At 32.0% G+C, this 24,279-nt stretch overlaps 2 protein-coding genes across 2 annotated transcripts; one reads left to right on the forward strand and one right to left on the reverse strand.

The window, feature by feature from the left end:
* Positions 1–7,791: 7,791 nt before the first annotated feature.
* Positions 7,792–14,269, reverse strand: LOC122588602 (ERAD-associated E3 ubiquitin-protein ligase component HRD3A-like). The gene is made up of 6 exons (XM_043760750.1): positions 13,570–14,269; positions 11,975–12,466; positions 10,592–10,807; positions 9,423–9,746; positions 8,749–8,991; positions 7,792–8,278 (listed from the first exon to the last, which is right to left on the reverse strand). The coding sequence occupies exons 1-6, from the start codon at positions 14,158–14,160 to the stop codon at positions 8,069–8,071; spliced, it is 2,076 nt and encodes a 691-aa protein (XP_043616685.1). The 5' UTR covers positions 14,161–14,269; the 3' UTR covers positions 7,792–8,068.
* A 5,827-nt stretch (positions 14,270–20,096) lies between these two features.
* On the forward strand, positions 20,097–22,053 carry LOC122590156 (transcription factor MYB52-like). Its single transcript, XM_043762491.1, has 3 exons — positions 20,097–20,211; positions 20,886–21,269; positions 21,866–22,053. The coding sequence occupies exons 1-3, from the start codon at positions 20,097–20,099 to the stop codon at positions 22,051–22,053; spliced, it is 687 nt and encodes a 228-aa protein (XP_043618426.1).
* The last annotated feature ends 2,226 nt before the right edge of the window (positions 22,054–24,279 follow it).

Here is a 24,279-nt window from a genome sequence, read left to right on the forward strand (position 1 = left end):
ATTCATTCTCAAAGATTCTCTCTGTTTTCTCACCAAGCTTTGGGGAGCGGTAATTATCAACTGTGTTGTTTGATTCAATGAGGAATGAGGTAGAAAATTTGCCAATCGAGTGATCCATTGATCACTATACATGCTTGTTCTAGTGTGCTTCAAATTCAAAAGCAAACCAGACTTGAGAAGATGTAAACTTTTTTTGAGGCATGTTTAATTAAGTATTTCACAACTATTTAAATGATTGAAATGGTTAAAATGTGCAAAATACAATTGAATGTAGGGGAAAAGGCCCACCGGGATCATAATGTTTGGGTTTTTCGGTGTCCATTCTGTTTCTAGTGTAAATTATGTTATTCCAAAAACTCAAGGAAAACAAAGATATAATGTTGTAGAACTTTTTGAGCTTGTATTAGGAAATGCTTGCCACTATACAAGTACATGAGACTTACTGTCTTATAATGGAGCAAATCTAAGTTTTATCACTTTTTGGGATAGATATCGAAATGAAAAGGAAGGAAGAGAACCACATCAATAAGTACGTGGGACTTTGTTATACAAACTTTTATGCATAACTCATTATATTTACGGCTAATTGTTTGAAAAATACTCCAACTTGTACCAGATAACTTTATTGAGGTCCAATAAAAAAAAAGTCTTTTGTGGGAAATGAAGTTTTATGTCTTTTTTGGGTCTAGGTTACCTTTTCAACAGGTTACCAGTCACTTTTAATTTTAAATTTAATTTTGAATTATTTAAATAAAGATTATTAATGATATGTAATGAAATACTAGACTTATCTATTGCCATGTAATTTCCTCATCAAAAAATCCGACCATTTTAAAAAATATCCTCGATGTCAATATAACTTAGTATAAGTAATATAATGTAATTTTGGATCGTAAACTGTAAGCATAGTGGATGACGGCAAATAGTCTTGTGATTTCGGATCATAAACTCGAATTTTTGAAGTCTTCATGTCAATATAACTTAGTATAAGTAATATAAGTAGTAGGAGTTGAAGAGTCGAGAAAGAAAAATAGACAATTTAGTAATTAGAAAACGATCAATCAAATAAAGTTATAATGTCTTTTGTATTAATAAGTCAAGAGTTAGAGTTTAACTCTAAGTCTAATAAGAAAATTAAATCTATATACAATTAAAAAACTAATTTAATAAAATAAACTAATTAAAAGGACACGTGTCGGTTAATGATTACGCCACGTGTTGTTTCAAAAACATGTCAATCTTGTTTTAGTTTATTGGTAAATATACTATATATTATGGGGTAATGACCGGTACGTATCACAGTACGTATCACATAATTAAATAAATAATCACCCCCACCCCCTAAATTTAAGGCTTGCAATTCCGAAAAATGGAACTGCCGACAGTACAAATACTATCCCCATATATTATATGCATTATATATTTATGAATCCATTCATAGCTATTGTAACATGCTCTAAAAGTTAAATTGGGATTAGCCAAAATAACTTCTATCATTGGAATCCCATCTCAACCGTGTTTCTGCCCGCGACATATCTGACCGTAAAGTTGTCAACAATAACTCCAGAACGCAGCCACAATCATGATTTAGCCACCCCGAGATAACTCTCCTATGGTGGCTGGGGTAAGTAGCTAGTGTGGGGGTTACTGGAGTCGTTACCAATATCATGTTTGATGATGTTGTAGATGGAAGACGAAACATATATATATGGTATGTAATGATTAAATATGATGACTTTGTTTTCTATGGTCTGAATTTTCTTCAGGGTTGCTTGTATGGATGTTTCAATTTCAAAATGAAGTTTGATAATTGTAAAGATGAAGAGGGTGAGATTGATTTGGCCTGGGGAGTATTATTAATTATTATTATTATATTATTGTTTAATATTAAAAGAAACTCGATCCATTTCAGCTTTAAAATAACAAAAAACTCGATCCATTTCAGCTTTAGCCGGTTTGAAGGTAACTTAGACCCAAAAAAAAAAAATGTTTTTGCCAAGTTTAGCATAAAAGACAATTTTTTTTTATTGGACCTCAATAAAGCTATTTTGGTTTATTGAAAAGCACCTTTTGCCCCACGGTGGGCGCCAAATTGTTTTGGTCAAAAACCACCTAAGATAATCTACGTTGAAGACTTAGATCAATTAAGTAACCAAACTTTCGTTCGTGAGGTTGTGTGCTTGTAAAATACGTTGAGTTACAAAGATGCGTTGGTAAGAAAGACTTTTGATAATAGATTATGTCGACTAAACAATAAAGAAGGTCTATATAATCGCAAACTAATGTAAACAATGCAGAATATGTTAAGATAAACAAGATATTAAGCAAGAATCAAACAAATAATGCGTAAAATAAAGAGTAAAGAGCAAGAACACCGATATTTGATGACGAGGAAAAGCCCTTAATCCTTAGCGGATCGCCGGCATAAAAACCCCGGGAGGAAACAATAGTTCTTGCCTTGTTCTTTATTGATGTGTATTGAAATGTTTACAAAGGGTGGAAGTCGGTTGATCGATCTTTCTAAGTGTATGAGCAGTGAATAAGAACAGTATGTAGTGTGTGTGAGTACAAGTGAGTAATAGCAGATGAAAGTAAGTGCCTAGGATCGATCAACCTTCTTCTATTTATAATGCTAGTGTTAAACTAATTCCCTGATATTGTAGGGATCTTCCATTCTTGAACGTTGGTGAAGATCTTACCTGGTCAAGTGACCGTTAGCTTATTTCTTCTCATGCTGAATTCAACTTGAAGTCCAATTCTGTTGGAGGACTAAATCTTCTTTCCGCGGGGAAGAGATTCTTTGCGTGTTTTCTTGATTTCGTACCGTTAGAGGTATTTCTCCATGTGTGATATTTATTATCATTGATCCTGCATGTATTACTCACGAGGAAATAATAATAACATGTGTAACAATACGTTAGTATATCTTCCGAATGTTCCGCTGTGACAAGATCCTGAGATGTCAAGATCTTGGGCTTTCAAGATATTGGTACTTGAAATTTCCAGGCATAACAGGGACCTTACACCAAAAGGTAACTTTCTAACCCCAACTTGAATATACATGTTTCTTGAGTTATATATGGGAAGGACATTTGATATTTTTGAATTGAATTGTGTATGTATTATGAAAGTTTGGGACAAGATATGTGTCTAAAACCTTTTTTTTATCATACATAAATTTGTATGCATAATCTCCTTGTATCTACTCATATATAACACTTGAAATTTTTAATTAGCAACTGGATTTAGTTGTTGAAACATGTGGTATTACGAATAACACTTTTATGTGTGACTTCAGTAGCGTCTGACCAATGATGAACATGTGAAGAACTGTAGAAATGGAAGATCTCCCAAGAAGACAAGATGGTGGTTCTATGAGAATTAAGTATAGATTTGGCTCTCTTTCCTTTCTTTTCCCTTCAATACCTATCTCAAAAAGTGATAAAACTTAAATTTGCTACATTATATGACAGTAAGTCTCATCTACTTGTATAGTGGTAAGCATATCCTAATGTAAGCTCAAAAAGTTCTATACGTTATATCTTTGTTTTCTTTGAGTTTTTTGGAATGACAAAATTTACACCGGAAATGAAATGACACTGAAAAACTCAAACTTTTGCCTTAAGACTATCGTCCAGTGTTGGTTGGCCATCTAGTGTTTCAATCAACCCAAATGGGGCCTTGACGCGTGACCCGAATGACGTCATTGGTCAACTGGTCGCGGTCATTATTAAAGGAGGCGGAAGAAAAGATGGAATGGATGGGAAGTCAAAACTCAACCAAATACAAATGTATAAGGCAAGTATGACTCGAGTGTCGACAAGGAGACAGTGAATTGAAAACCTTAAGTGAACTATTTAAATTTTTAGAATGAATTTTGTTAATTATAAGAAAAGATTTCTTTAGATTTGATTTTAAAACTAAGAAAAAAAAATGCAAATGACAAATAATTAAAGCAAGTAACAAAACAAATGCCATAAACAAGATTATCAAATAGCAACAAGTATGTTCACTTAGACACGTTTTTTCCTATCGTGCAAAGATCATGGTTGATTCAAATAAACAATAAAACCAGGTTGACAAACAACAATTTGTAAATCTTGACTTCTCATTAGTATACGGCTTAAGCCAAAATTTACAATTGCTACCTAGACGGTCATCTTTTGATAACAAACAATAAATATTGACTCACTTGATTTAATAAAAATAAGTATTGTGGTCACAAGTATTCCCCAACTTTGCTAAATAACCTTTTAAAAACGACTAATGTTTGGTTGACTTAATCACGAGGTTAGTATCCTCTTTTCGTGGTCAAGTCAACCCCAATAGTACGTGTACACACTTAATGATTGCATTTCTAATAGTATCACATCCTATTAGTTGAAAATGACAACTTTGACAAATTATTAACAAAATTAGCATTCGGTTTCACATTCGTTATTCCCGAAATAAACAAATTATCAATAAGTGAGGTTCAAATCATTGCAAATGACACCCACTCATAATCTTGATCCTAACCATTAACTAGTCAAAGTTTGACTAGAAGTCAAAATCCACAAATTATTGTTTATCAATCACAATCAATCAAGAAAAAAACATTAAATCGTCTAAGCAAACATACTTGAATCGTTACTTCATATCATTAACATAAACAATCAAATACACACATAGGCATATGGAAATCATAATTAATAAAAATAAGCGTAGAGATTACAACTCATAAATAAAATTCAATGGATAGATGATGAAATTATTCTCAATCTTCAACCCTAATAAAATCAAAAAACCCTAATCTTTAAATCAAATTGTCACATTTTAATTTTTAAATTAGGAAAATAATGGGTTTAGATCTAAGATAAAAATGATGGTGGATGGTGAGTGATGGTGAAAAAGGATTTTCAAATGTGTGACTGTTTGATAAATAAACATTTGAGTGAGTGAGTGAGTGTGTTGTTCGGCTGCTGTTGTGTTATATTTTTTTTCCCCTTATCCAATCTTATCCAAAATAAATATATGCATCAAATGATTGGCTGGTTGGTGTGTCGTGGCTCTCTTTCTAGCCACAAGAAATCATGCAGGAAGTATATACATTGTTGTGAAAGTGGGGGCCCGTGGAAAAGTCAACTCAAGAGCCAAATTACTTAAAATAAAATGGGAATTGAAGATGGGCACTGAGGTGGCTTGGCATGATTGGTGGGTCAACAAGAGATTTTACTTCACAAAGTAATAAAATTGGAGCTGCTCCATTGACCATTGTATATCTCGGCTTGAATAATAAGCAAAGAAAAGCTATTTATAATGAGAACGTGGGCTGCTTACGTGTCCAACCAAATATGGGATACCCGTCAATGTAACTAATCCAAAACTTTCAAAACATTATCCTAATAATAAAACTCATAATGACGTACTTGTGCAATTAAATGATAAATGAAAACTAACAAAGTGTCAAAAACTCTTAACAATCATTAAAAATAGCCAAAAATCCTAAAAAATGGTAACAATTTAGTCGTTATTGTTATTTTTTACATCGATATAAGGTCAGCAGCAAAAAAATTTGTGTTACCCATCTCTATCAATCTTGGATCCGCCACTGTATTGTTACAAATTGTTATGATTAGTCAAGGTACCTACACAATACTTATGCAAAGCAATAAGTGACCACAATTGCAATACATGTACATAAAATAGATACAAGTAAAGGATATTAGCCAACAAATAGATATGCTAAATATGTATAATTTGGTTAATGTCCGGCCTTTTTCATTACATTCAATTATGTTTTGCACATTTTAACCATTTTAATCGTTTAAATAATTGTGAAATAGTTAATTAAATATGCTTCAAAAATAGTTTAAATCCTCTCAAGTCTAGTTTGCTTTTGAATTGTAGCACACTATAACAAGCCTATATAGTGATCAATGGATCACTCGATTGGCAAATTTCTACTTCATTCTTCACTAACTCAAACAACACGGTTAAAGCTTGGTGAGAAAACAAAGAAAATTTTGAGAATGATTAAATTCATTAAGCTCAAAATAAAGCCACAAGTAGGGTGAAATAAAATGAAAAACAAACTAATTAAAAGCTAAGTCTAACAATTATTAGCTAATGACAAAAAAGACCCTACAATATACAAATAGTATACATACATAACTCTACACCCCCACCCACCCACCCCTTGAAGATGGAGGATGGGATTTTGACATCCCAAGCTTGGATAACAACTGTTCAAACTGGTTTGAAGGCAAAATCTTACTAAGAAGAACAACTATTGATTTTGTGTTGGTAGGTAGCTGAGGCCGATTAGTCTCTCTATATCTATTTCTCTTGTAAAGTGTCAATCAAACTCAATGTGTTTCGTACGCTCATGAAAAATAGGAGTCTTCGTAATGTGAAGAGTAGACTGGTTATCACAATGAAGAGTGGCAGGTTTTAAATTTGTGACACCCAATTCTTCCAATAAACGAACCAACCATGTAGGTTCAGCAACAACATTAGTCATAGCACGATATTCAGCCTCTGAAGAAGAACAAGAAATGGTAGACTACTTTTTGGACTTCCAACTAATTGGAGAACCTCCGAAAAGGATAACATAGCATGTGATGGGAAGACGAGAAATGGGGCATGTTGCCCAATCGGAATCTAAGTAAGCATGAAGACTCAGGTTCGCTGAAATGTTTAGTAAAATACCTTGACCGCTAGGGCCCTTTTAAGTATCTTAGCAAATAATGAACACCATCTAGCAAAATTTGTTGTGGTTTGCGAGTTGTGATTTTGCCATTTTTTGTTACGATTTACATGTTTCTTATTGCGATTTTGCCCTTTCTTGTCGCGATTTTTTGTTTCTTGTTGCGAAATTGGTTTCTTATTGCGATTTTGGTGGCTATTTTGTGATAATATGAAGAAAAAAACTTAGCTATTTTGATACGATCGCAACGAAAATAGGCTATTATTACGATTTTCTCTAAATTTTGTGTGTATATATTGGTGTTGGTTATTGTGACATACTAACATGCCCAAACTAAAAGGAAAATTTGGTTGATCCTAAAAAGTATAATTCAAGATATTGTTCTTTCATTTGTGTTATCTTAGGCTGCACACTAGGATAGGTTTATTCGGTTAGTCCATTTGTTTGCAACTTTAAATGACATAGTATGCGTACCGTCAAATAGAAAAAATTTTCCGCACTCACAACATAGGAAGTCACTATGTGATTAAATCCAATGATCGAGATTTAAATATCATATTTTAATCTTGACCATTAGATTTAATCCAATGGCTAATCAACTTTTAAGAATCCTAATCTATGCTTACTAATCTTCAATAATAGGCAAATAGATTTTTTTTCCCTCTTGTAATCATTTTCCGTATACAAGATTTCTCCACTTTGTGTAAAGTTACTAAACTGACGAGTATTGAATACCTGTAACTACTAAAAATCTCCACAATTAGAGTTTGCTATTCATAGCCCTAAGGGCTTAGGGCTATAGCCCATAGATGAAATGCATAAAAGTGCAATACACAGTGATTGAAAATAAAGAGCTGGCATTTGTTATGTGTAACATTTTAATGCATGTTACGAAACAACAAAAATTCTAGAGAAATCAACTAAAACGACCTGTTAATATAAAGCCTGTCAACTTGGCCGAGTGTTCGATAGACCCCGATTCAAATGAATACTGCAGTTGATGCATATCAACCTAGAAGAGAGGAAGTTTGCTACGTTCATGTAGCTTTGCATGAGTGAAAATTAAAAAATAAAAATAAACATGATAGAACAGCAACAACAACTAAAAAAAAAAAGGGCTGTATTGCATACAAACACCTCCTGGGTAAATTTAATTAGAGTATTTATCATCTATCTATAAGTCTCAATAATCTAAATAAACAATACATTTACAGTCTAAGATATTTAGACAAGACAATTCCATGCATGGCGTTTTCTCACTTGACATTGGAACATTTTTAGTATATATCCTGTGGGTAACGTACACTCTACCAGCTGCTAAAACCCTCCCATGAACAATTCCACACCCAAAAAAACACGAGTCTTTTTACAATTTAGAACTTAATTAATAATGTTATCGTTAGGCCCTGGAGGAGGAGCCAACCCCGCAGCAGGTACTGCCTGCCGACGTTGCCGCTCACGTAGGTAAAGGACTGTCAACAGGCACACGAAAAGGGTGAGAATGGTTGCGTTTCCTTCTTCCATCACAACATTCTTTATCCAGTTATCTACTTTTGGGTAAACATCCGGTAGAGAATCTATTAAATCAACCTGTAACATATTACGCGAATTATATATGTAAATAATATATTGATAATACTGATTCCCAATTAGAGTTATAAATGTGAAGCCACAAGACCAACACGCATGTCAGGATACCTAAATTGGTAAAAGAGGTAAAACTATAAAAATGAATGACAGTTGATAATACATAGATATTTCTGCCCTAAAAAAATACTTAATGATGAACCATAGGGGTAAGCAAATTGCTAATTCACGATGCAAGCTGATACTTGAATCGCATCACAAAATTTTTAACAGATGGGTCAAATCACAAAAGGTGTCCAAAGTGTATTTTAAATGCATAATATTTATACCTGATTTACGGAAGTGAAAAAACTAAAAATACTGTTTTTGGTCAGCTTAGCAAGTTTAATTCATTACCCTACACGCTCGTGTTCCTACGTTCAAGAAAAAAAGGCTTAAATACAAAAAGGTAATCTTGTAAGAAGAAAACTCACCAAGAAACTGTTGGCGTAGTTTCTTCGTACCCACAAGCTAGCAAGAGCAAGCATTACTGGTAACTTTGCAGTCGAGTCAATTTCGAGAGCTTGATCATAGTAACGCTTGGCAAGATGGAGATCCAAAGGAAGTCCTTGGCCATGCTCATGCATGTATCCCAAGTTAAACATTGCCTGAGCATTCGACTGTGACTTCGCATGCATATAAGCATCCGCTGCACGGTCATAATCTCTCTCAGTACCCTGAATTTTGAAACAATAGAAGTTAAAACCTTTTATAAAAACTCTTTTATAATAAACAGCTCCAGATTAATTTAAAACGGCTAACATACAAAGGTAACTAACTGGTCCATAATCTATTTTTCGTAACCAACTTCTTTTGCCTGTTTAAAGACAACTGATCTAAAGTGTGTGACAAGGCTGTCTGCATAAAAAGGTGACCCAACTTAGATCCAACTTCTTTTTTAGGTAACCAGCTATTTGACCAAAGATAACATTTATTTTTTAAACAACACCTCAATTTTGAAAACTCTCGATTAAATAATCCATGTGAAAGCTTTGGCCAAGTTTTACTAATTTTTTACAGATGTGGCACCTGCAAACTGATTAATATTTATTTGACCAATGCTGTAATTGACTTTGCTATGCAATTTGCCTAATATAAAAGAACATACCCGGCCATAATAATATGCATCTCCAATTAGCAAAGCAGCATGCTCATTACCCTGCTCAGAGGCTTGCCACCATAAAGAATGTGCACGTTGATGCCTCTCAGCATCCGTGCATAACCCCGATTCACCCATGCACATGCTCAATTCACCATATTTATCGAGAATCCAGGCTGCATTACTTTGTGCTACCTCGTATCCTAACTCTGCCATCCTTGAGTATAATAGGAAAGCCTTCCCCACTTCACCTTTTAGGTATGATTCTAACGCCCATCTAGACAAGGAACTCCATGGTCCCCTCTCAGCAACTAATTTATACAAAGATGTGGCCTAAAATTAAATATTGTAATAAGCAGGGATTAGTAGTTGTATTTTGTGAATATGTAGTCAACGCAAGAGTGGTAACGAGAAAAAAGAAAATAACAAACTAACTTTAGACACTGCGATCAATTTCACTGGAATACAAGTTGTGAATAGTTTAATAAAATATAACATCAAAAGTTAATGCATCCAAAAAGAAAGTTGCAACCTCTTGCCCAATAAAGCTTGAGCCAAGGTGGGTCTAGAACATTCTGGAGGAGGGGGTGTCATCTTTATATAATGAATCTATCATGCAATTCATATTTGCAAAGAGCAAACAGAAAACCCTTCTAACTTTTAGACGGCAAAATTGGACATTTTTAGCAGACTCACAAAAACAGTAGCTAAATGTAGCCAACTGGTCCAACTTTGAAACCTTCTAACTTTTAAGCACTCAATTGGTCCATCCATGGCCTGAAGGGTGTTTCCTGGCCTTAGGGTTAAAAGTCTTAACTTTCCATAAGGGCATGTTTGGTAGAAAATGGGTAATGATACAGGTAATGGTGAGTAATGCAATGTGTAGTTGAAATCATCCCCCTCGATTTGCTGGTTACTGCTTCACTACCAACTTTTGGATAAAGGGCCAAGGCGTTATACCCCATAAGGCCATAACCATCCATCAATCATATTATTACCATTACATCCCTCATCTAAGCACCCCTGAACTGTCTATGAAATTAGCAAGACAATGTATCACCATGAAGCAAGTTTAGACAAAGTTGGGATGTGAAGCAAAAGAGAATATATGAAGTGACAAATAAAAACATAACAAATGAACAAACTAAAGCATACCAGAAGGAACACGTTAAACGTACCATTGGAAGATTCTTCTTTAGCCCAATACCAGTGTGGAACATCTTCGCCAACTGGTAAAATGCTTTGGGTTGACCAGCATTAGCTGCTACTATGAAATACTTGCAAGCCAGTTTCACATCTTTCTTCACCCCAATACCTTTGAGATACATTACACCCAAGTTGTAATGGCCACCGGCTTCCTCATTTTCAGCGGCCTTCTCAAAGTATTCTTTCGCCTGCAATCAATACAAGAAGAGACAAAGCCACACTAAGTTATTATGTTAATAGTATATTAAATGAACTGAAAGAGCCAGGACCCGATAAAAATTCAAGATGATACAGTTAGGATTATACTTTAATCAGTTTTAAACACATATATACTTTAAACACTGTCAAAGGGGGCACAACTTTCTTGCTGCTAATGATCAAATAATAAACTTGTCATCATATTTACCATGTCAACTCCTCCATCTAACATAGCATCTGAAAAGTGATCTCCATGAAACTGAATATACAGAACTTGGTGAAAAAGATTTTTAGGCCTCAACCAGCAATGAAAACCCAATAAGGTCGATAATAGAAACAGCTGGTCACGAAAAGGGAAAGTAGCAGACAGAGGCTAGTAAAGGATAGGACATAGGACCAAAAAACTAACACTTTCCCTGCCAGTTACTAACATACAGCTGACTCCAAAAAACTTAAAATGAAGATCTGGTATAGAAATTTTATTACAATATACTTGTTCCGTATACCCTCATGAAGCTTTATTCAACAGGTATAGAATACCATATAATCCTTTTGTTACAGAATAAATAGCAAATCTAGACTTTGACCATGAATAACTGGTGAGATCAGTTTTACAAAAACTCTGTGATTCTACACATTGTAAAAAAGTTTGGCAGCTGGATTATACTTTATGATGAGTATTATCATATGAAATTAGTTGCCTAGTTGGCATCATTGCTAACAATTTTCATATAAATCCTGTATTTGAAAAGCATTGCATAGCAACAAAATAACTCAATTTTACATCTCTTTGCCTCAAATGACATGCAATAATAAGTTGAGACATAGCTATCTTATTTGCTATAAATGTAACCTAACCACTACAATATCAGCTAAACTTCATGATGTTAGAAATGGGAAAACGATATTCATTGCTAACAACAATGATTACAATCCTAGCACCTGTAATACTAGGTAGGCTACAGATGGCGCTCATCAAAACTCAAAAGTTAATTAAAGGAAGTACGCTACTCGCAAAGGTTAAAATAAAAACAGTAGACAAATTCAAACAAGTGCAACAAAACTAACTAAATCTACACAAGAAACAATACAGATTATCGCAGCATGCACAGAACAGATTATATTGATTCTAAGTTTAACTGTTTCAGTAAACTTACTTTTGTGTTGTTCTTTTGTTCCACTCCATAACCCTTGACGTATAAATATCCCATCCCATTGTAAGCTGAATAAAGTTGCTGTTTGGATGCTAGGGTGAGCCATTCAAGAGCCTTTGTGTAGTTACGCTTGACTCCGGCACCTCTTGCATAAATTTCCCCGAGAAGCTCCATGGACCGAGGTTCACCCTTATCCACAGCCTTCGAAAACCACGACAATGCCTTGGCATGATCACGCCTCACTCCTCTTAATCCAAAGTAGTAAAATATGCCAATCCTATACATAGCCACAGAATTTCCTTTCTGGGCTTGGTATTCCAAGATCTGGAAGTCCTCATCTTCCTCCCCTCTGGATTTCCTGAGAGCCTCTTTGTTCTCCTCTGCTCCACTGTGAATTCTAACTGGCTCAATTACTGGAGAGTCTCTTGAGATCAGGAAACTATTAACAGCTGCTTCAGCTAGCTCCGCATACAATAATACTGCTTTCTCATATAGCTGCAACAATGACCTCAAATCATGTATCAAAATAGAAATAACTGAAGTGCATTCAGGAACCGGCATATCATAAACCAATTACATACTGGCAACGCTATTATTCCTCGAAAGTCACATAATCACATAAATCCAAAAGGTTAATTTTCCCACAAACCCAATCCCGCCTGCAGCCCACACTATACTGCTGCAGAGCTCAGGTAAGAAGTCATCCAGTGTACAGCTCAAATGGTTCTCCGTTAGGGATTTAACCCGGCATACTTTCCAAATACCCCCATCTCCAAAACCAACAATATTGCAAATTACAAACATAATAAACATGTCTACACATGAGCAGATAACTGCCTAAGGTCAATAATTATATAGTTCAGTGCTCAAACTCATATGAAGCTGAAAGATCACTACAATAAGGATAAAAATACATACAGACACCCAAATCATAAGCACATGTCTACATATGAACATTGCACCAGAAGGCGATAAGCCACTAATCAAAAGTCAGTAACTCTAGTTCACCAATGGTAACTTAAAGGAATCACCACAAGTAGACAAATATCTACACACAAGTATGGCATATATACTGAAACAGAGATGGTTTGCGTGTGTGAAGCAGATGTATACCTAAGTTTACCAAAATCAATGTACTTACCTTACACTTAGAGATGGGTCGGGATCCTAAGCTTATCCTTACACTATTTGAATACTCTCATAAACCATCTTCCTTAAAGGAAGCCTAAGGTAGTTGCAGGTTCATTTTCCTTCTCTTCTATATAACGAGTAGCATTCCTACTTTGAGTAGGATTTAGAAATATTCAAACTTGTGATTCTAGAAGTCTCCATTTATTTAGGTAAAAAAAAAAAGGGTTATATCAAGGTCATTAATTTCTTTCTAGTCCACTAAGAACTTTTTTTCTCAACTAAGGCTTATCTTTCTATGCAAGTCCGTCAATCGCATATATGTAATCTAGCTACAATTACGTCTCCGTAATAGTGACATCGTGACTGGTACATGCTACTAGTTTAACTTAACAATTCTAGTTTACTACGAGCAACTTATATTCAAAGATAACGCGCATTAAATAAGCAAACAAAAACCACGAAACTACCTCTTGTCGAGAATACGTATAAGCTAACGCCATTTTCGACTGCATATTCCCTCCCTGACTTGCGAAATAATGATACATAAAAGCCTTACCACCATTCTTCTCTTTCCCAATCCCATAATTATACAAAAACCCTAACAAAGACAGCACATTTGGATCACCGCTTTTCTCGGCCATTTTCTCAATCTCCACCGCCACGTCATCAACCCTCACACTACTTTCACCACCGCCACTAACCGCCTCAACTAACTTCCTAACAACTAAATAATAATCATTATCATTATTCTCATTATTATTAATTTCGATATTAATATTATTATTAGGTTCGAAAATAGGACGCCACGTGCCAGGATCTAATTCGTCGTCGGATTTGTTATCTGATTCGCCAAACTCGTCCCAATCGGTGACGGAATTCGGGTCTTCCTCGGTGATTGCTGACGTGTCGTCGATCGGACCGTCTTTTAGATCGTCTTGTGATAAGACGAGCACAAATGGACGGGCGGATGTTACTGTTACGGTTGTTGTCAGGATGAAGAAGGCCATTAATAGTGTTGTTGCGATTAGGTTGTTCGGTGGTTTACGACGGTTTAGCATTTTTTCCGGTGGTGGTGATTGTTTGTTAGTTAGTTAGTTGTGGTTAATGTATTTTGGTGGTCAAAGTTTATCTACTGGTTCTAAGTTAATTTTTGTATCTATTTAAAAGTTTTAATTTATTTATGATATGATATGATTTTTTGTATATAAATCTAACAAAAATATATAATTTCAATGTAGCGTAAATTCTTTAAGGGTTGTTTACGTCGACAATGATGAAGTGATCCAATGGCAGCGTGACACATCAACAAACGGGAGAAGACACACGAAGACAAAATGTTAGCCATAAGCTTAAGCATTTCTAATTACCTTAAACTCCAATGTTTAAGAGCTAAAATGAGTTTAGAGTTAAACCAATTAGCTTAAATGTTTTAAGCCCTTATGTGTAGTGTGGTGATATTCGTATCACAAAAAATTTATTGATTTATTATATTAAATGTATTGACATTCTTTAAAGTTAATTACAACATTATTAATAAAGTTGATGATCTTAGTCATTGAATTAAAATCAAATAAGATTTTAAAATTATTATATAATCTTAACTTTTGATTTTGATTCAAAGGTTAAAATCCTTACAATTTTACTAGCAAATTTAAAGTAACCTTAGAAGATTCTCATTCATATTAAACACTTGTGTAAGGATAGATTCTCTAAAGTTCAAACAACTTTATAGGTAAAGTTAAGATAATCTTGACCATTGGATTAAAATAAACTGTTAAGAATCAAAGATGACATTTTAATCTTAATCATTGATATAGATCCAATGGTTATAATTCATCAACTTCACTTATAAAGTTCGAGGATCTCAATGCCTCGTGTAGTGTGCTAAATCAAATTAATAATAAGCTAATACTCATATTTTTTCAATAGAATTTAAAAAAAAAAGTTAAATGGACTAAAAAAGTTATACTTTCAATATCAAAAGGTTACCTTTTAAATTTCATGGTAAATTAACAACTACTTTATACACCTTACATACAATCCATAAGACCGTATTTAACAAAATTCATGTTTTTATTACATTCTACATATATGGAGGTAAGTTGAGTATTTTTATAATTTATAAGTTATATATAATAGATGTTCGTGTAATTTAATATTATGAGTAAAATGATATGACATTTTCAAAAAAAATAAACAGTAAATAAATGAATTTGTGTCCAATTATATATACGTATACATAAGTTTAAATTTTAGTAAATCTACTAGTCATTTTACCGCGTGTTGTTGTGGAACACGATATTTACACTACAAAGTTTTGGATATTAACAATATATAACAATATTAGTGTAATATAAATATAGTTATGTCAAATTTTCAAACCCAAATTTAAAAGAAAACAACAAAACATGTAACAATGCAATAACATATCTGAAATAATAAAATATATTAAAATATATAACAAAATAATAACTTTATTGATGTAGATGATGACATTTTGACAATGACTGATGTAATACAATCCTTATTTTAAATGTTACATAACGTAAGATGTAATTATAAAAATTATTGGAAAAATGTTAGGTAAAGCATGTAGTACCTATTTTAGGTAAAGTAGAGGGAATTATGTAAAGTTTAGGGGGGAATTATGTAAATTTTAGGGGGGATTTTGTATGTTTATCAAATTCAAAAGTTTAATTTGTAACTTTTTTTAACATGACAGTATCTAAGATAGGTAAAGCGGTGCAGTACGAATTATTTTCTCAAAATTATTATATATTAAAGAATGCTACATATAATGAAACATAATAAATTAATCAAAACTGAATGTTTAAAGCTAAAACCGTAAAGTGTCGACATAAATACGAGAATCTAAAATTTTGTGTCAAAAAGCTGAAAATAAAAACTTTCATGAAAGAAGTTAATATACGATAACAATTTTAAGGAGAAAATTGAGAAAATCTTGGAGCATGATGAACTTATGGTGGAAGAACTTTATACATACATTTAAAAAAAAAAAAAAAAAAGTTAAAAGTTAAACAAACATGCTCTTTATGTGCCAAAAACATTACATTTTAGGTTGTTGTAGAAAGATCTTCTATTACATAAATAAAACAAAATTATTTTTAAAATTTTTTTTATATATGGCATGACAACATTTTTTCTAAACTATTTTTTAAATATATATAATGCCATAATCATTTTTGTTTTCTTTTAATATATTTTTTTATTAGGCCTTATGTATCTCATTTTTTTTTTATATCATTTGTCTAACCTTAATTTATTTATTTTTAATTAATATGAAAAATAATCGACTTTATCTTAACTATTTATTTTTAAATCCATATCTACCATTGATTTATCGTAATTCTTTTACCCTTTCATCACCTTAATCGGTTTTATATATTAATGTTCATCTTTATAAATATGTTGTTATCTCCATATCAAATTATAATGTATCGACAACATATTACATACACATTTCTATATACTTTTTGGTTTTAACTTTTTAATTAAACGGTCCGGGTTGAACCGGGTTCATTAGCTAGTTCGTTGCCAAATTTACATTTACCGTCTATACGATCCATCATCACCACCCATCATTAATTCTTACATAATAACAATTCGATCAACACATAAGTACGTATCCACAAACTTCCTTGACCACCTAGCTTATTGGTTAAAAGCACTTTTAATTTCTCAAATGAAAAAATGAATATTATTAAATACTAGTTATAGACAATTGTGGAAGATAACTTTTGAAGTTAGTTAGCCAAAAGAGGAAGAAACAAAATATATATTTTATATAAATTCTAAAGGAAGCATGCTTGGGGAGAGTTTAAGGTCTAACCTGTTAGTTAGGTTTGAAAGGTGATCCAGACCTAATACAAACTACACATCTTTACGTATTCTAACTACATTACCAACCTCACATCATCTATCACTACTATCTATTTTTCCTTTTTTTTTCTTTCCCATTCATTTTAATTACTTTAATTATGTATACAATCAAATGCTATGTATGCATGCATACATAAGTTAGTGACAAAGAGTGGGAAATATATTTATCATACCGTATATATATATATACACATATTTATAAATTAATTAAAGTGATCAATATTTTATCCGGCCGCACAACGACTACAATTAACTATACAAATTGGAGGAAATTAAATAGCTCACTACATGTATGGGTACATGCTTAGAACATATAAATGCAATTAATCTAGCTTTACAATAAAATGTACGTTAGATTATTAATAAAAATTTGGAACTAAAGAATCCTATAAAATCTTTCTATTTATCCTTTGAATTACTCATATATATTTGTTAATTTGTCCAGTCAGATTGAAAGACAGACCCCGAAGAGCCTTCTTTAGCGAAGGAAAGGGGCATTCAGGCCGGGAAAGCGACAAGTCGTTTACGGGGAAGCTTCATTTTATTTCAAATCACAAATTCATTGAGCAAGCTTCATTTTATTTCAAATCAACATATTCACTGAGTAATTCCTTTGGATGAGACGAGTCTTTTCAACTAATATGTACATGTATATATATGTAAAGATGTATGCATATATACATTCATGTAAATGTACGTGTATGTCATACGTGTCTGTGTGTCTCATGGATATAGATTGATCAGGAAGGGAGCATGCATGCGCGCATATATGTATTATGTATATACACACATATGTGTGTATATATATATATTCATCTTTTATATATGTGCACGTGTGTTGTGTTAGTATTACATATCCCAACAATCTTGTGGAATTACATTTCAGTAGTCTACCTAATTAATTACGGCCGCCTAATTTAACATATTATTTTTTCTCAATACTGGTGCGGCCCATATATATATACTTGATGAATATGAGAGTGATGAATTGTATAGATATAACGTACGTACAGAATTACAGTATTAAATATATTAAATAATATTATTATATATATATATGTAAAGTTTAATTTTGGGTACCTAATTAATTAATATAAAGTTTCAACCAAATATATACATCTAACCTGAACTTAAGAATATGGCGAGAATAACAGTAAATACCACTTTTGTGTATGGAAAATCCATAAAATCAGATGTGTGTTTTATATTAGTATCATTAATTAAATGTTTCGCCTAGATCGAAATAATCATACTTTTTGTCTTAATTATGTATCAATCTTGGATTCGTTTGCATCAACTTTATGGATCTACATTCTTTATGAATTAACGTTTTTTTAGATATATGCAAATATGTATCAAGTTAAAGAATTTGAGATGCAAAGAAGTATTCTTGCGGCCTTACCGTTCTTATATTAATAAAGTTATAAAGAACTACAAATCAAGACGATTTATGAAGGCATAACATTCTTTGTACGTAATACAATATAATTGAGCATGCACAAGCACATCTACTCTAGATCGACCTCTCCAAATTAAATATCTTTTTTTTGCCTCTTTGTAATACAAGCTAGGTTGTAATCAAATCTGTATAGTATTTCATGACTAATTTTGTTAATTTTACCAATCAACCAACCTCTTGAAACTGTTAAAACTTGCCAAACAATGTTTTTGGTTTAATTAGTTTACATTAACGTAAAAACAACACTTTAAAATCAATCCTAGGCAATTTCACTCAAACTTGATTATTAATTAGCTGATAAAGACTCTCATAACTGCATCAGCCTAGCATGATTAAAATTCGATAAGTTTAGATTAGTTCAATACGTTTTGTATTCTTGTGAATATATATACGTACATTTTTTCGTCTTATTAAATAATTTTAATCTATAAAATTGTTGTTAAGTTTTCGCTGAAATAAATTATTTGATCTAGCTATGATCGAATTGAAATCTTAACAACTAGTTAGCGATTCGATAATTTAAATTATGTTGCTTTCTATATATATATATACAAGTGTATATCACATTTTTACAACCACAACGATACTCAAATCACTAACAATATATATAGGTAGGGGTTGTGTATTGTAAAACAAGTATTAAAGTAAAACAAATAAAACAAGATCTTGACCCTTAGATCATGGTTAAATTGATGCACGAAGATTCACGATGCAATTGATGCACGATTACTTTCATGATGCACAGTGATTTTCAGTGAAGAGAAACCTATTATTTTATTTGTTTTACTTTAATACTTGTTTTATTTTATAGTTTTAAATAACTAATGACTTTTAATTATAACAACAATAGTATAATATATGACAATCATAATAAACTATATAGCATATATATACCTAATTAATTAACTAGCTAGCTTGTTTCTTTTACGACTTATGATTAATTAATAACTGTACAAACTAATTAATTCCTAACTATAATATTGTTTTCTAGCTTGTTATTACTAATAAATATAATATGTTTTCAATATATATATATATATGATAGTTAGACTTAAAAGGTGGTTTGCAAGTAGACGTTGTAGGTTAGAAACTTGGAAAGACGTTGAAAGGAGAACGGAATTCATCCCACCAAGCAACCTTCTTCATTTCTCCCCCTCTCATCTATATATCTAGCTAATATATTATATATAGCTAGCTCTCTCATGCATCTCTCACAAATATAAATATAAATATATAGATAAATGTTGTGTAGTAGTGTGAGATGTGTATGATGGATGGATGTACCAACATGCATAGAAAAAAATGCCATATGTAAATTTTAGTTAGCCTAGACGTTGCATCAGTTTCTGGTACACTCTTCTTAACAGAAACCAACTCCCTCCCTATCATATCAAATATCATATCAAATACTATCATTTTCTCTCATTATATATATATATATATATATAATTCTCTTTCTCATTAATTAACCTTCCTAGCTTCCAATACTTTCCTCTCTCCTTTCCTTTCTTCAATTCATTCATCTTTACATTTGATATATATATCTTCCTAGCTTTATATATATATATATGCTCCAAAATTAAATAGATTGATTGATCATATATATCATCGGCCACCTACCAATTAATAAACGATATGTGTAGCCGTGGTCATTGGAGGCCGACTGAGGACCAAAAGTTGCGGCAACTTGTCCAACAATACGGTCCTCATAATTGGAACGCTATTGCCGAGAAGCTCCAAGGCAGATCAGGTTGAGTTTTATTAATTTGTTCATTATTAGTTAATGAACATTAATATATTGGATGATCATCAATTTATATATGCAACTTTTAATTTACTTAAACTATTATTCTATCTATCTCTCGTTTCTTTATTATCGATCTATTTATGGTTTTCAAATTTTGCAACTTATTTGGAATGCATCGTTAAATTAAATCTAAAATTAGTATTCAAATTTCGCCCCTTACTTTTTAATGGATCTTTAGACCGCTCCCAACAGCTTCAACTGTCGAGTGTCACCTAAGCCAACCCTTTTGATCGTGGTAAAGCAAAGAGTACTTAGTGAAGAGAGCGTTTGTGAGTCCACCCTCTTAATCCGGCCCTTTTCTTCTTGTCCGGATCTTAACCAAAGTGATAAGAAGGGCTGATCGATGTGCTGTTGGCAGAAATGTGTCAGTTGGTGTGTCAATTTAGAAGAGTTGACTGATGTGGCAAAACTGATATACAAGTGGCAATGTCTTAGAATATTTATAGTTATAAAAGAAATTAACTTTCATTGTATATACGTACTTTGCATAATTAATCAAACAAGCACAATAACAATATCAAATTTTGGTTAGATATGATTAACAGATGAAATTGTTATTATAAGTTTATAACTTTGTAATGATCATGAACTGGATTTTTATGGGGGCCTATATGCAGGTAAAAGTTGTAGGTTAAGATGGTTCAACCAACTAGACCCAAAGATAAACCGAAGTCCATTCACGGAGGAAGAAGAGGAACGACTTCTAGCATATCATCGAGAATTTGGAAACCGATGGGCTAACATTGCAAAGCTTTTCCCTGGTCGAACTGATAATGCAGTGAAGAACCATTGGCATGTGATCATGGCTCGAAAGGTCCGTGAAAAGTCCACAAGGATGCATAGGAAAACCACTTCTACTCCTGCTATTGATCATCATGCATTATTTGCACAAAATAGATATCAATACACTAATTTCCCTTTTGAGCTTTCGAGAAATCTTGCATCTCATCTACAACTCTCCAAGAATATTTTGGCGGTTCATCAATTCAAGATTGATGAAGGTATAATTTAACCTAAATTATTAACTAGAACAATATATGCGTCAATCTCTATCGATCGAGTTACGTACATAGATAAATTATACGTAAGAGATCAAGAAACCATATGATTTGGATGCATCTACATTGGCCTATTAGATCAAATTAAAGAGTTTCAAAGTTTTTCATAATATATATCCTAACATACTCGTATCTAAAGTAGATTACACTACAAGAAAAAGAGGTTTTTTTTTAACAACAAATTTGGACTCAATAGCATGTCTCTGCATGTACCCAACTCCAATTACAGAGAAAACCCATGATGGGAAAACCCTTTTCTCCATTTCTGTGAGCATTATATCATCGGAACTGTCTCTTATTGTAGTTTTTTCTTGTAGTAGTGGTTCAACACGACTTATACTTGATTATTTTATTCAAATAGAAACACTTACAAATCTTTACCTCACTCGTACTACTATTTATCTTGCCATCTCTAATAATTTGATTACACATTGTTAAATACAGTAACAAAGTTTACTTAGATGCATGCAGATATGCAATCATTACGTTAACTATAACACTAATGTTAAGTTGGGTTGATATGTTTATTTTTGCTCTAGATAAAAGAGACCGGTTCGTGGAGTTTTACAACTTCCTCCCTGTAAATACGGAGTCTAATGGGAGTGAAGTTATTGATCATCATCAGAGAAAAGACGAGGTCGAGGTAGAGCAAGAAACTACTACTCATCTACAAGGAAGAGACGACATTACTACTGTACCATTCATAGATTTTTTATCAGTGGATTAACTAAGGTCCATGGATCAAGAAAACCGATCGATAACATTTACTCAATTAATTAGGATGGTTAACACCGCAGACTTCATAACCAATAGTTTACAAAACACAGAAAAGAATTTATGCTCAATATACATGATATATATGCAGAAAACAATATATTTGTGACAATTAGCTAGGTCGTTGTTAATTAGCTCATGTGTTTCTATAGATATTGTTGTACTTATGTTTGCTTAAGAAGCAAATATGGATGAGGAGAACAATGTATACATTGACTTGAAATTAATGAATTAAAACTTCTTGTAACACGTACGTGATTAATTATATGTTGCATATATTATGCATGGACGACGTACCATATATATATATATATATATATACTAGGTATTTTACTCGTACGATGTTCAGTAGTTAAAATAATTATTTAAATACATGAGTAAAAAAAATTATTGTATAGATTAATTTTGTTAAAGTTGACTATGTTATAATTTGTGGATAATAAATCATCTAATAGTTGCAAAATCACTTTTTTGTTTTGATGAGACATATACAACCTGGAAAAATTAAATTTATAAATAACTTGTCACACAACATATGTAATAAAAAGAAAAATCATAGTATTACAACAAATTTAAATCATTAAAAAAATGGATTATAAACGGGTCTACACATTACGTTAATTTAAAGAATTAATTACCTTGAAATCGATGTACTCATTCTAGAATACCGACTCACTTGTGCATGCTTATTCTAACTCCACAACATGAAACAATTAAAAAATTTTTTGCTTTATATAAGTTACAGTTAGAAAAACATTGGAGTTGTTTTTCATATCATTTCCAAAATTTTGGACGATAATTTTGGTCCATACCTATGATGATTGATGAGTAATCGTTTCCTATATTGTAAAATTTAATTAAATTAGATTGTTAATTTTGATCCAAGATTTATATAGAATTTTATATTATTTTAATTTTTTTGTATTTTTTAGTTTCAATATTTTGTATGATATTTGCAACAAAAAAAACTAATAATGTCGAACAACTTTTTCAACATATTTACTTTAATTTGTATGATATTATTTTCTTTTCTATATATTGTATTTATCTTTATTTTTATATAATCATATGTACTTTTATTTTATTTTAATATTCTAATCTAATTTTAATTTTCTAATTCTAATATAAATATATAAGATAAAATATTATAAAAAAATATGGGGATGCCACATAAGTTATAGTCCATGTGACAATATTATAAAATATATTTGAGTTGTATAACCTCTATAATCATTCAGATTCCTACTGTTTTAATAATTATATATATATATATTGATCATTCAACTTCTTATATATTAAAGAAAGTCAATAATGTTTTTTTCTTATTTTTCCCCTTTTGGTAATATCATGTTTCCAATCTATCAATGCTTTTCTTTGTATTTTGAATTAATTTGGTGCATTTTGTATTTCATAATTATGTAATGCCTCGAACTATGCTTGAATGATCGAGTCTTAAGTAAGTTTGAAAAGTATTATAGTCATCCAAGCTCATAAAAATATATGGTTTATATCCATGAAAGACTCGCAATCATTAGGATTGTTAAATGTACTTGTGAAAATCATTCATTAGCATAGATAACTAGCTAGCCAAGTGTTCAAAGTTTATGTCTTATCCGGTAAAGTTGCTCTAAGTTTTATAACCACTAAACAACCTTTGACCAACACACCGATTAAAAAATTTTCTAAAGATAGACTTTTAAAAGATTGTGATGGAGAATAAAAATCAAATTTTAACTGCGTATCACTAAACATGTTTCATATTATTGTAGCGTACAATATTTTAAAACATGTCTGATGATATCCGGTTAAAAAATGATTGTGTACGGATCACCAACAATTTTGCTATATTGTGCGTATCAAACTTTTAAAATCTTTATTCTATGTGATTAACTTTTAATCTATTTTATGTACGCTACTTCTTATAACTTATACACCGCTACATGACGTTGGTTTTAATGATGTGGCAGGTGATATCTATAAACTGTGAATGTCAAAGGGTTAAGTGCATGGAAATTTAATTAACTATGACCAAAAAATTATTGTGTGCATGAACTTATAAAATCTCTATAACTTTTTGGCCACAGTTAATTACATTTTCATACACTTAATCCAATGTCAAAATAAACTGATATTGCAACCAAAACATGATTTCATGACTAAAATCACCACTTTGCAAAAA

Source organism: Erigeron canadensis, chromosome 2, assembly GCF_010389155.1.
Source record: "Erigeron canadensis isolate Cc75 chromosome 2, C_canadensis_v1, whole genome shotgun sequence".
Taxonomy (NCBI): domain Eukaryota; kingdom Viridiplantae; phylum Streptophyta; class Magnoliopsida; order Asterales; family Asteraceae; genus Erigeron; species Erigeron canadensis.